A 13,837-nucleotide genomic window follows, 5' to 3' on the forward strand; every position below is an offset into this window, starting at 1 on the left:
TCAGTACCAAAATCATAGGAGTTGAATGAGTGTGTATATGTATTATATAAATATATATATATATATATATATATATATATATATATATATATATATATATATATATATATATATATATATATATATGTATACATCTGTCTGTGTGCTGTATGCTCTTTGTTAACATCATGAAGTCATAATGTTTATGTGACAAATCTGTTAATCATTTTACAAAGGCGTAATAGACCATCATTTCTATGCAAACTATTGCTCTCTCCTTGTTGGTAGTCTATTTTATTTCATATTACAAAGACCAAAGCAACATAGTGAAACCCCCTCTCTCTCTCTTGTCTAGCTATAAATAGATTTCATCATATGCAATCATAGCAACGTATTTGCACATGTAATATTTTCTGAACAAACACTACATGCAATTTCGCAGCCAATATTGACCCATTCTTCAGGTTGCGTCCACATTTATCGATTAGGACATCACTCATTCTCACATTGCCCGCCCTGCGATGGTTAAATTCCACCCTCGCACGACGTTCGATTCCTCGTTGGCGTCGTCGCTATGGTGACAGCCATCAGAAAATTGAAAGGGCTGTTTCCCGCTAGCTGAAATTGATCCTTTTCCGGAGACGAAGCTGTCAGAGCGAATTTCAATCGCACAACACGAGCTGGTAGCTCAAATTTCCTCTTTTGAATGGTGTTGTCGAGCTACATTACCTCGCACAAAATGCCGACCAGTTAGACTCCCTCCCACTTCGTGCACTTTTCAACTCAACTTACTTTAGTCCCTATTATTTTTCCCAATTTTAGCCTTTGCATGAAGCCCAATAAAAAAGACACACCCTACATTTGGCTCCTTTGTGTGAACTGCATAATAAGCAGAAATAATTCGATTGCGACATTTTGAAGCGAGCAAGCCAATATTTTTCAAATAGCTATTATTTGCAATTCCGGCTTCGCGCTACACGAACGTGGATACTGGCATCCGCCTGTGGATTTTTAAGGAGATCATCGCCCGTTGTCGTCTGCGCACCTGTCAAACTCGAACAGTGTTTACGGCTCCATAGCAGTGGTAACTTAATCAGTGATCTAGCAACCGTTTACGCGAAACTAGAAACCCGTACATCAGTACAGAAGTGTGCATCGAGCTGTTTTTGTTTTCGTTCTCGTGTGTTGACGACCAGTACCAGTCCACGATAGTCGTTCCGTGAAACATTGGACATTGATCTTGAACGACCTGGTTGCATGTAAGTAGAATTTTCCTGCCCATATGTTCATCACTTTAAAATGCCAAGTAAGATTAATATATTCGAAGAATGACAAAACATAACCAAGTTTGGATTTTAGGTGTCGGACAGATTTTTTACCAGTATCTCGTGGTAAAAACTCACTGCTCAAAGAAAACTCGGCCCAGAAACAGACAAGGGTATCATTTATATCCTTGGGCGTCGATTTCGACGAGCGGCACCAGTGTCTGCGTTCGCTTTGAAATAAATTAGGTATGAAAATTATAATTGCTTGTTGCAAAAATCAATCAATCAATCAATCAATCAGAGCACACATACTGTGCACATTTATTTGCATTTTAAGGCCTGTTGCAAAAATGGTACATTGAAGATACACTTCTGAATATATTGCCGTATGTCAGAATATTCCGCTGCATTCATATATTCCTGTTCTTTCAAATCCGTATTATTCAAATGTGATGAGCTAAAACAAAAACAATACCCCGTCGTTTTTCGTTTTGTAATACACCTGGAGTAAGAGAGAAAACATTATATTTGACACATCAATATGGAAGTTACAAATGTTTTATATCAAAATCGTCTTTAACACATTATTTACTCCAGCACTGTGCATATCTCCGACGTTACCTCCTATCATGTCAAATCAGCGTCCAGATATTGTATATGTGTGTATGTGTGTGTGTGTGTGTCTGTGTCTGTGTCTGTGTCATTTTGTGTATGCATGTGAGTGTGTGAATACATACATTTACATACATACATACATACATACATACATACATTACATACATACATACATACATACATACATACATACATACATACATACATACATACATACATAAATACGTACGTACGTACATACATACATACATACGTACGTACGTACGTACAGACAGACAGACAGACAGACAGACAGACATACAGACAGGTCTACATTTAGGTATGCACCGGGGTGTTGGCAGGTAGTATATGACATTTTAGTTCGCTTTTTCTCTCGATGAGACAGGATATAGTCCATTTGAAATATACATTTATCACAAAGTACGGTATGTCTGTATTTGTTCACTGTTTTACTTCGATCGTTAATAACGGGGCATAGTGTCCTTTACAGGAAATCCACATGTTTGCTTGTTCACACATGTAAAACCAACCTTGTACTCAGTTATCCATTGATAAGTACAGCTGTGTAGAGCCACAGTCCCAGAGCACTCTAAAATTACTGTTTCCTGAAATAAATCACCAAACGTAGAGGCTGGGTTTATGAAAATGACTTCGTTACCCATCCTGCGTATTTGTCTTGCGTATTTTGTTGATTTAGGCTTATAGTGAAGTATTTGTAACTTCCAGCATTTTGAGTCCCGTGTTCAGAAGGGGATGGGTTATTAAGGTTGCAAATACCAAGTGTCATTATTACATAGCGATGTATGTTTACTTTTCTTTAGTGAGCGTTTTGGCACGTCGTGTCCTCCTACGTTCACATGCCTTCGTTTAGTTTAATCTGGGACTAGAGTTATACTAGTCCCAAGTTTAATTTAATCACTTTGATGGACCCACATTATTTCTGTAGCAAGCAAGAATATAATAAAAGTCAGGGGTCACTGTGCAAATTTCGGTAATAGAGAACAAAATACTATAAATATACAGATATTTGAAATGCCCGCTGTCCCAATGTTAAATCTACAGCGAAACAGTTTTTTGACTTTCACAAGTAAGACGGTGAAAACTTTGCCTAATCAAAGAGATTCAAAATGACCTCCCGCAAGCGGTAGACTAGAAAGTCCGAAAATCTCTTCCCGACACGAAGCGAGTAATTCATGTTCTTAAGGTAGTATGCGCCTCGAAAGTGAAAGACTTAAACTTTTGCTCAAACTTTCCTGAATGAAACTTTCAACCATTCTCTTACCAAATCAACAATAAAAATCGGGGGTCACCGTGTAAAGTTTGGAACTAGCGAAACAAATTACCCAACATTTTGCGATATTTCAAATTTAAAATGGTCGCCATTCCCGTATTAACTCTATGGGCAAAATAAAATTTTGGATTTTCGAAAAAACTATTAAAGCCAATGAAAGTTTTTCTTTCTCAAGGGGCTCTAAAATGAACCACTACAAGTTGTAGATCAGAAAAGAATTGTAGAAATTTGAGAGTCCGACGATATCGATCTGTCCCCGAGGTGCGTTCTACCTTAAATTAGACAAGGTAACCTAATACACACCCAGTGACTCTAACATTTGACATTTTTCGTCCACTTATCCTAAGTATTAAAAAAGTCTTAAATCCAGTTAATACCAAGTATTCCACCTATCAACACATCTTATGTTTGCGTTGCGTTCACGTCACCGTAAGGTACACGTACTTTTACGCTGAAAATAGGAGTTGGTACGTTTTTCAATTAGGTGGAACGCGCCTCGGACACAGATATTTGGACTCTCAAACTTTACAATTCTTTTCTGATATACCACTTGTAAGGGTTCATTTCAAACCTCTTGGTGTAAGAAGACTTTTAACTGGCTTAGTTTTTTTTCGGAGAGAGAGAAACTTTTATTTTACTCCATAGAGTTAACATAGGGATGGCGGCCATTTTGAATTCTAAATATCGGTAAACTATAAGTTATTTATTTCTCTATTACCAAAGTTGCACGGTGACCCCCCCACATTTTAATTCTTGATTTTGAAAGAGAATGTTTGAAAGAAAACTTGGAGAAAGTTTGAGCAAAATTAAAGTCTTTCACTTTCGAGGCGCATGCTACCTTAAGATAGAATACGCCTTGAGGACTGATATATAGACTCTCACATTTGTTCATACTATTCTGGTCTACCGGTTATGGGGGCTCATTTTGAAACTATTGGAGTGTGTAAAGTTTTCCCGTTTTTTTTTTTGAAAATGAAAATTTAATTTTCGCCCCTCTAGTTATAATTGCGGCCACTTTGAATTCCAAATGCTCGAAGCTGTACATTTTAGGTAATTTGTTTCCGTAGTTCCAAAATTCGCAAGGTGACCTCCGATTTTTATTTTTAATTTTTTTGAAAGAGAGTGGTTGAAAAAACTTCTCGAGCAAAGTTTGATTAAAAGTTCAAGTCTTTCAATTTTGAGACATAATACCATAAAACTGCGGCCATACAATACAATGCACATCTCTTCATATCTCCTGTGCGTTGTACATTTTCAAAAAGACGTGCACGAGATCCAATTTTCTGTTAAGCTTTCGGAATGATTAGATTTATAAATATTTATGAATTGTAACATTTTTTTCGAAAAAAGCATGGGCATTGTATGAGCTGAATGCGTGGGCATCATAGTTTAAAATCATGGGTCTTTTCAGCACGTTTTTTCATCGGTGGATTCACATACCATACTGTATACGAGGAAAGGAGCATCCCTGAATTTCATGATATTTCAATGTTTTCCTGTCGCTGCTGGTTGCTTTTTTCGAACAATCTTGAAAGAAAGAGCGCGCAATTTGAAAGTTTGAAAAATCGACCTGACGCGCGCAGTCATGTCTTCCATGATGTTACTGTAAAGTAGCTCTAACTTTAATAATAACATTGTTCCTTATGCAATACATTTTCTTGTTTTCTCCATATGACTTCTTAAATAACAGCGATAACCTTGTCAAAACAACGCTTGTGTACACGCAATGTTGATGTTTATTTATCTGTTTATTTATTTATTTATTTATTTACTACTCATCATCATAAAATCCAACAGGTAAATCCCAATAACAGGATGCACATTCAATGGACAAATCAAAACGAACAGCGACAAAACTATGAACAAGAAAAACATCAAATAAAAATAATCAGACATGGTTAAGGCATGTGTCGGAGACTTTTAACATTTCAATGTAGCTGAGGGTCAAGTTTTAGAAAGTTCTGGTTGTAATTACTTGAAATGTGGAAATAATACATTTCTCAGTATACAGCAACGAACAATTTTGATATTTCGACCGAGTCACGTGACTAATAGACAGCATTTCCCGCCAAAATCATATATGTAAAATGATATTTCAACCACAAGACGAAAATGTAAACAAAACCAAATCAGTTGCTAGCAGCTAGAAAATAGCAATAAAGCTGCAGTCCATAAGATTATAGGCTTTTCAGCAAAATATAAATTTAGTGGATAGTTATGGAGGTTTAAAAACAGTAAAGCTTGCAAAAAGATCAATATCAAAAATGATAATTAGTATTTAAGATATAAAACTCACATCGCCCCTGATATAACATTGTAATGAACAAGGTTTGCAACAGAATTCTAGTCATGAGATAAATTCAGTTACCAAGAGAAATAGAAAGAGAACAAGATTTTTTTCACACAAAAATACAAAAAAAATAAATGGAGAAGAGGGGCTAATAGGAATGTTAAGTATTTATTATGCCCCCCAGCTAAATGTGCAAGATTCTGTCTTGTAAAACACGCAATCTTTAAGAATCCAAATTTAAAATGCGCGTACGTCATAATACTACCATGACCACGTTTTCACTTCACGTAATATATAAACAGCAATGAGGTGACGCTTGTCACGTTTGCAAATCAACATATTTCGTACTGCACGCTTAGCAGTCTCCACTCGCGCGCCACCAACGTCGTAATGCGACACGTAGTGAGTGTAGAATGGAAAACGTTCAGGCAAGAGAAATAAAAATATTGTTCATGTGCTTTTTTTTGTGCAAAGCTACAGAGGTGACAAGCGATTTTTTTAATTTTATCATTTTTTACGAACCAGCAAATCTCCAATTGTTGACCTGCAGTCAATAATAGAGGCATTACACATACAGGTAGTGTTGACAGATCAAAAGCTGTGCATTTCAACATGCTTCCAGAAGAAGTAAAAATAGCATAACGAAAATAATCGAAAAGTTGCAATACAGAAGTATATATTTGCCGCAAATTAGAGAAATCCAAATTAGCTAAAGTATAAGCGGCGATTCTGAGGAAGAAATTTGACATTCTTCCTGGCAAATTTGTATTGAAACTGTCCTGAAATAAATAAATAAACAAACAAATGAATGAATGAATTCTTAAGCATACCGATCGGTCAGTTTGCTAAATTTGATATCAACTGGAAAAACGAAGATCATTTCACGTAGTAAGAAATTACAGATAACGTCCATTGGAATTCTGTCCTGCTTTGATGATTGAAATTGCAAAAACACACACAGAGCAATCAAATCGCCGAGGTGACCTTTTAAAGGTCGTCAACAGCCATCCTATTTTCCTATAACTATGATCTCCCCGGGCAATGGGGTTCAAGAACGACAACGTCTGTGTATCAGTGTTCGAAAACCCACAGCTTCCGTTTTTCATCCGATAACAATAGTCGCTGATGCGTCAGTAAAAATCGGACTGTGTTCCGTGACCAGAAATCGGAAACTCGCAGAAGGCTATCGGAGATCCTGTTTCCTCGCCCGTGGGTCGTTACATTGTATGCCTTCGTTGATTTACACCGTGTGGTTCTGTGTTTCATGTGAGATCTAAAATCTCTTCAATTGAATTGCTTGCACTCTTCATAACCATTCAGCCTAGCTGCGACGGGTTTGAGGATAACAACATCGCACTACATCACCCATTGCGATAGAGAGACTCGAATTCAAAGCCAACAGACGTTGAGGCATGAATTATTGAAAGAAAGATTGCTGTATGCTGTATATGCATGTCAAATTGAGACGTGGTTGATAGTTTGCGTAGTAGTCGGCAATAATAATCAGGCAATGCTACTTTATTCCATTGTTGCAAATATGTAACAAATGTAAAGTTCCCGGATGTATTGACGAAAATTGGTAAAATTATATATATATATATATATATATATATATATATATATATATATATATATATATATATATATATATATAAAACGTTTGTAGATGTCCTCGGGGGAAATTATAATGCTCGATGCTATCAGTAGAGTGTTATAACAAATAAATAAATAAATAAATGATTACTTTGTACTCGAAGTAATTTGTGTAATTGTATATACAGTGAAACCTGCCTAAACCGAATCCTGTCTAAACTGGAAGCTTGTCTATACTGAACATCTTTCAAGCCCCTTCCACATATAATGCCATGTTTTATGGACCTCTATAAACCAAACACCTATGTAAACCGAAGTTTTCTCAGTCTCTTTGGTGTTCGGTTCAGACAGGTTTTAAAAATTATATAACACAAATATACCTACATACATATAGAGACAGACAGATAGACAGACAGATTAATAGAGAGATAGATAGAGAGACAGATTCACGGGCATGTCAAACGAACAGATAGATGATACCTGAGTGTTTGGCCACCAATATCGATCCTACCTGTAATTTACGTATTTTTTTTGTTTCTTTGATAATTTCTCAGACACACCACGCATCAACTGAACAGATTACACATAAATCACTATGTCGTCGGACAACGGGAGGAGGCCACCCAAACGAAAGCACCGCCGAAAGAGGGCGCCAGGCTACCCGAAACAGGAGACCCGCGAGGAGCTTCTCCACAAACTGACGAGCTCGGGAGACAGGTTAACAGCGGTGGACGAGCAAATACGTCAGCAGCTGACGTCACAGGAAATACGCGACTTGATGCTAGTGTTTGACACTTTCGACAGAGACAAAAAGGGGTAGGCTTGTAGTCAATCCGTCAAATTTGGATGATAAAGCGAAGTATTAAACCTGTCATCGGTTTCTGGGGCGCTTGGAATTTAATGCTGCCAAGGCAGTTAGTGACCTTTTCGAGAATGAAGTCCGTACGGGTCGTGGAATTATTAAAACCTACTTTTCTTTTCATACGACTGTAGAAGAAAAAGATAACTATGAATTATTGCTTAGGTACACTCTTTTTCATATTCTGTCTTTCGGAAATTAAAATCTGTCTGTAATTGTCTATTCATTCCATTATTTCCAACCCTCGTTCGGACTATACCAAACCTGTTTTTCACTAGGATATTTTGAGATGCTGCCTGTAAATTTCATTTATTTTCCGTTTTGTCTGTAGATGCATTGATAGCGAAGACCTGCGGCGGGCCATGCGAATTTTGGGGTTTTCCTTGACAAAGACAGAAATATACGATATGATAGGTGAGGTCACAGCTGCTCGCAGTGTTGCTTGGATGGTCGATCGAAGTCAGACGTACGTACATACATACATACATACATACATACATACATACATACATACATACATACATACATACATACATACATACATACATACATACATACATACATACATACATACATACATACATACATACATGTACACAGGCAGCATACACTAATAAAGAATGAACATAGAAATATAATTTCTCTCGGTTCGATGGTATAGAGAGAAATTGGTGTCTTCATATTACGAGAATTTGATACTTGGCACTAAAACTGCCACTTCTGGCGTATCCATTATTTAATGAATGAATGGAGTGGAACGTAATCCATTTATTAGAATGAGAGTATAGAGAAGACTTCAATAGTAAGAATCTGAATTTGAGCAATACTGGCTGCATTCACTTTTGTTTATCATTTATCTGCTTTCCAATGGTCACGTGATGATTAACGTTATCTTCTGTTCGCTGTTACAGCCGACCTAGGCAGTGAGAGCAAAGGGTAGGTTGTGATGATATCACTTTCATAAAATAGCTCAGAGTATTGAGTGTGTCTCGGTGCTCGCTCTTTGACCTTATCGTCCATAAATAATAGATAATGGCGCTTCTTCTTTCAAAGCCTCAATTAAACTCTGCTATAAGCAACTCCAGAGGCGTGTCTGTTGACGGGGCATCGAGTTAAACATGCAGTGCATTGGCTTGAGTCACCATTCTATAAACTATTAGAAGTGGGAAAAAACATGCACGGCGCAAATTCTTTCGCTATGATTGTCAAATCTCCTTAAATCGACGCGACTTTCCAGAAACTTTGAGTATGTCGTGATGGTTTTAGCAAATGCTGTGAGAGAATATCAGCAGATGAAGAGTCGAGGTCTGGGGTTTATTATGTCCAACGAAAGACGAATCTCGTATGAATGTTTAACAGAAATGTGAAACATTTTTTATCAAGTGGAGCGTATGATGAACCTGAACAGTTGCTGTGTGACTGGTTAGTTCTAAATATAACCGCTGTGAAATATCGATTACAAAAACAAATTACAGAGCTCGTATAATATTGCGCCATCGAGAACTCCATTGAAAATAATACTGGATATCAAATGTGATATCTTAATTTATATTAAAAAGTTTTGAGTTTGAAAATAGAATCCGGATACCCTCATCTCAATATGTGTACCATACCAGTGACATTCGCACGAAGTGCTATTTGAGTATGCAAAGTCGATGAAGTTCCCGCATATGCCGTGTGTTTACCATTCTCTGTGGCCAGCGTATGGTGACAGGGTTTTGTGCTACAGTAACCCTATATGCTGTAGGGAGCGTACGACTGTGAAGTTGTATGTTCTCTTCATGAATCTGGTCCTAGTGATGGCATATACTTTAAAGGTATACAGTCATCTGTAATCTAAATATACCCGTATATGGTCAAAGGGGCGTTCCTTGGTATTCAAAATGCCAATGTGAGGGCGCTGTTTATAAAAAGCGGCCACTCCGCTTAAAATCTGTGATGGTTAGATTTTCTCTTTCCATGGTAACTGTGGCAAAATTGGAACAGGGAACAGTATACTTTAAAGCGTCGTTCTGCTCATTAACTCTGTCACCTGTGTTCAAATATTAGTGACTGTGAAAGCCATTAACGCGTATATCTCTTAAAGCTTTATATCTACTTAAACACTTAATTACTTAAACATGTATTACCCGGCCTTTCGAAATGTCGTGGTATTATGAAATATGCACGTAATTCATTTCGAGACATTCTAGTAAGTGTTTTAGATAAATCAAATTTATCCACTCTAATTGTAAAACATTCCAAACGACCTTTGAAGAATAACAACATTCGCAGGCGTCAATGGCTTGCAAATGATGTAACGTAGAATATGCATTTGCCGCTCAATTCATCCACTGCTCTATCATGTTTTTTATTTGTCAGCTATTCGTTCACTGATTTATTCATTCCTTCATTTATATTTCCCCTAGCTTGGTCACATTTAACGAATTCTTGGAGTTCATTGTCAACAAACAGGGAAATGCACGTGACATCTACGATGAGATTATTCAGGTAGCTATGGAAACAAAGTTTAAGACGACAGAACAACTCAACAAAATGTTAATTTTCATTCATCGTTACAACTTGAAACTTTTATCAAGTATTTATGTCTTCAGTTGCCTGCAAACTTACTCAAACGAAATGATCATTCGATGTTCACATCCACTTTTGGTATATCACATGGCTGGAATATGGCGGGAATATTTTTGCCGTTTGAGTCAGAAAGGCCTGACTCCGAATGACGCAAGTTTCAGGTGTTTGTGGTAAGGGATGTCGCATTCTGCCGTTTGTACTATTTTTGTACAGATGGCGTGACGTCACAGGAGGTGACGTAAACGAAACAAACGAGATATGACGAGAGTCAGCGCAGACGGAACAGACTAAAGAGTCAGCGCAGACGAACAGACAATAGACAAACAGATTTATATTCAGAAACGGAAAAAAGTCGGATAGGACGATAAGACGGGTGAAAATTAATTATTCAACAACATTGTTTATTCAGTATGCTAGGCCTCCAGCCTCTGATACATTTAAAGCTACATAACAGAAACATAAATTAATGGGGGGGGGGGGGTAGGGTTGTACAAATAGCAGGCAATTCTTGTAATACAAATCAGAGAAAAAAAACCAGAAAATTTACCCGTTTTTTAACAATTGATCTCTTAGTTTGAAACCATAAAAGATAAATTTTGACAGATTAGATAAAGTACATGAGTTTTGAGACTTTAAAAGCGATGAAAATTTTATCATTGATGGGAATTCATGACAGTAAGATGGAAGAAACTTCTTTCTTAAATCTTTATATACAGGACATACAAGACTAAAATGAAATTCATCTTCAACTTGTTCCATGTTACACAATTGACATATTCTTCTCTCTCTACATAGCTTTTCACGTCTACCATATTCAATACGCAGTTTATGGCTAGATATTCTAAACATACATAGAGCTCTTCTAAATTTTTGTATATCAATAACTGACAAATATTTCTCAAGCATTAAACTATTTTTGTACAAACGGTAAGTATCCAGCTTAGAAAATTCAGTAAGACTAGCTGACCAGTGCTGACATCCGATATCGAGTGTCCTTTGCTTAAAAATTGACAAGAACTGATTTTCATCTCCTACATTCTGAGTTCCCCAAACAACACCAAAACCATAGCTGTACAAAAGATTTTTAATTCTCAATGCCCAGCAGTCATACCCCTTTTCTGCCATTTCAAACTGATAGTTATAACACTGTTTGACAAATGTATGGTCACTACTATTTAAGAGTTTAAGCCAATATTTGATAATCCGATGAAATCTATAAATACGTAAAGGATGCCTACCGAGTTCACCAAGTACAGCAGAATTACAAGCTGCATTGCTTACTTGAAGTACATATTTACAGAATAAGGTGTGAACTCTTTCAATGTCACAAGCCTCATGAAACCCCCAAACTTCACAGCCATACATAAGTATTGGTAAAATCTTGTAATCGAAAATCTTTAAAGCAACATCAATTTTTAAGCTATTCTTAAATTTACAAAGACACTTTTAAGTGTAAAGATTGCCCTTCCACCCCGTTTTGCCAAAGTTAATTGAGCATTTGACCAAATACCAGAACACGAGAGTGACACTCCAAGATAATAAAAAAGAAACAGTTTCGATACGAGTACCTTCAAGGAACCACTTTTCATAATTTTTAAGTCTGCCTCCTTTTCTAAATACAACAATTTTCGACTTATTCACATTGACTTTCAGTGTGAAAATTAATCAAACAAATATATCAATAATAAGCGTACATTCGTTTTATAACACAAAATATTCATGTCACTCCAATAACATTTAAAATTTTTTATTCCTCATATCTTACTGAACAGGGCTTCAGGATGCTTGACAGAGGTAAGAATAGAAACTTCGTGAATTTGATATTTATACCGACAAGATGCTGATTGTACTGTTCATAGAACGCCTCGATCCTATAATTTTTGATTACATGAATCCGGATGAAAGCTGATAGCTGAAATTCTTTGCCAATAATTTGCCGATAAAAGAAGAAATTCCAAGCAAACATTTTTATACTTCACTGTCACCATTGGCACAAGTTGAAAACGACCAGATGCATGAATCCATTGAGAAATCGTCAAAACAAGGGATGGATATAACGTGTTGAAACAAATTGATCGAGCATGGTGGTATGAGTCAACCGCAAAAGAATGATGATTGCCCCGAAAATAACTCAACGATTGCGCGCTAAATTTCTAAATTTCTGCGACTAAGTTGAATGTGTTCTGCCCGATCCTTGACGTTATGGTGCTGACTTAACCTGATTTACATACATTACTGTCTCATGCAGTGACTTTCTGTCGTTGACCTTGGCCTTTTATTTTAGTGAACATGCAAACGCATTAGGGAAAAAGTGCCCTTTCTTTAGGATATTTGGTCTGTTCAGCATTCAGAGAACACGGCATTGAAATAGGATATCTTTGCAATGAACTCGTTTCAATTATGAATGAATGAATAGAGAACAAACAAACAAAAGTAATCATCTGCATACCTACATAGATACACAGATAGATAGATACACACATACACATGCATGCATACATACCTGCCTACCTACATACCAACAAACATACATACATACATACTGCATACATACATACATTCATTCATACATACATAAATATATATATGAATACATACCGGTACATACATGCATGTATACATAGATACATAGATAGATACATAGATACATACATACATACATACATACATACATACATACATACATACATACATACATACATACATACATACATACATACATACATACATACATACATACATACATACATACATACATACATACATACATACATACATACATACATACATACATACATACATACATACATACATACATACATACAGTTACATTCATACCCACCCTTTGTAATAACGTAGTGAGTGTACTGCCACATGTTTATATAATACACACGTTTCACTTGTTGTCATCCGCAGAGGGCAAAGGTCACATAACTTTCGCCGACGTCCGGAATGCGTGCGACGAACACGGCATCCGCTTCTCAGACGTCATGATCCAAGAAATGCTCAATGAGGCTGACGTCAACGGCGACAATGTTATAGACAAAGAGGAGTTTATTAGCGTCATGTTGAAAACTAATCTATTTTGAAAGCACAAACTTTCAGCAAGACGAAATGGGTCTTCTCTGTTTACGGATGTCATATAACTAGAATTCATTTAGTGGAAAAGTTACTGAATGTTTAATAAAGTTCTATTTTACGCACCTGTCGTTTTGACATTGCAGTGGTTAATGTTCTTGTGCTGCAGGGATTCTGTTATTCACCCATCAATAAATTTGATAAATGCTTTTGGCATCAGATAAACCATACATTCATTAAAGACTCACTCGACCAGATTCTAGTTCAATTAGCATACTTCCATTAAGGTAGTAAAC

General features: G+C 36.6%; 1 protein-coding gene across 1 annotated transcript; it reads left to right on the forward strand.

Annotated features, from left to right (window-relative positions):
* Positions 1–1,041: 1,041 nt before the first annotated feature.
* Positions 1,042–13,671, forward strand: LOC139117037 (uncharacterized). Its single transcript, XM_070679851.1, has 7 exons — positions 1,042–1,238; positions 7,588–7,849; positions 8,224–8,306; positions 8,804–8,828; positions 10,301–10,382; positions 12,236–12,257; positions 13,380–13,671. Exons 2-7 carry the CDS (start codon positions 7,629–7,631, stop codon positions 13,550–13,552), a joined length of 606 nt encoding a protein of 201 aa, XP_070535952.1. The 5' UTR covers positions 1,042–1,238; positions 7,588–7,628; the 3' UTR covers positions 13,553–13,671.
* Positions 13,672–13,837: the final 166 nt, after the last annotated feature.

This window comes from Ptychodera flava, chromosome 2 (genome assembly GCF_041260155.1).
Source record: "Ptychodera flava strain L36383 chromosome 2, AS_Pfla_20210202, whole genome shotgun sequence".
NCBI classification, from domain to species: Eukaryota; Metazoa; Hemichordata; class Enteropneusta; family Ptychoderidae; genus Ptychodera; species Ptychodera flava.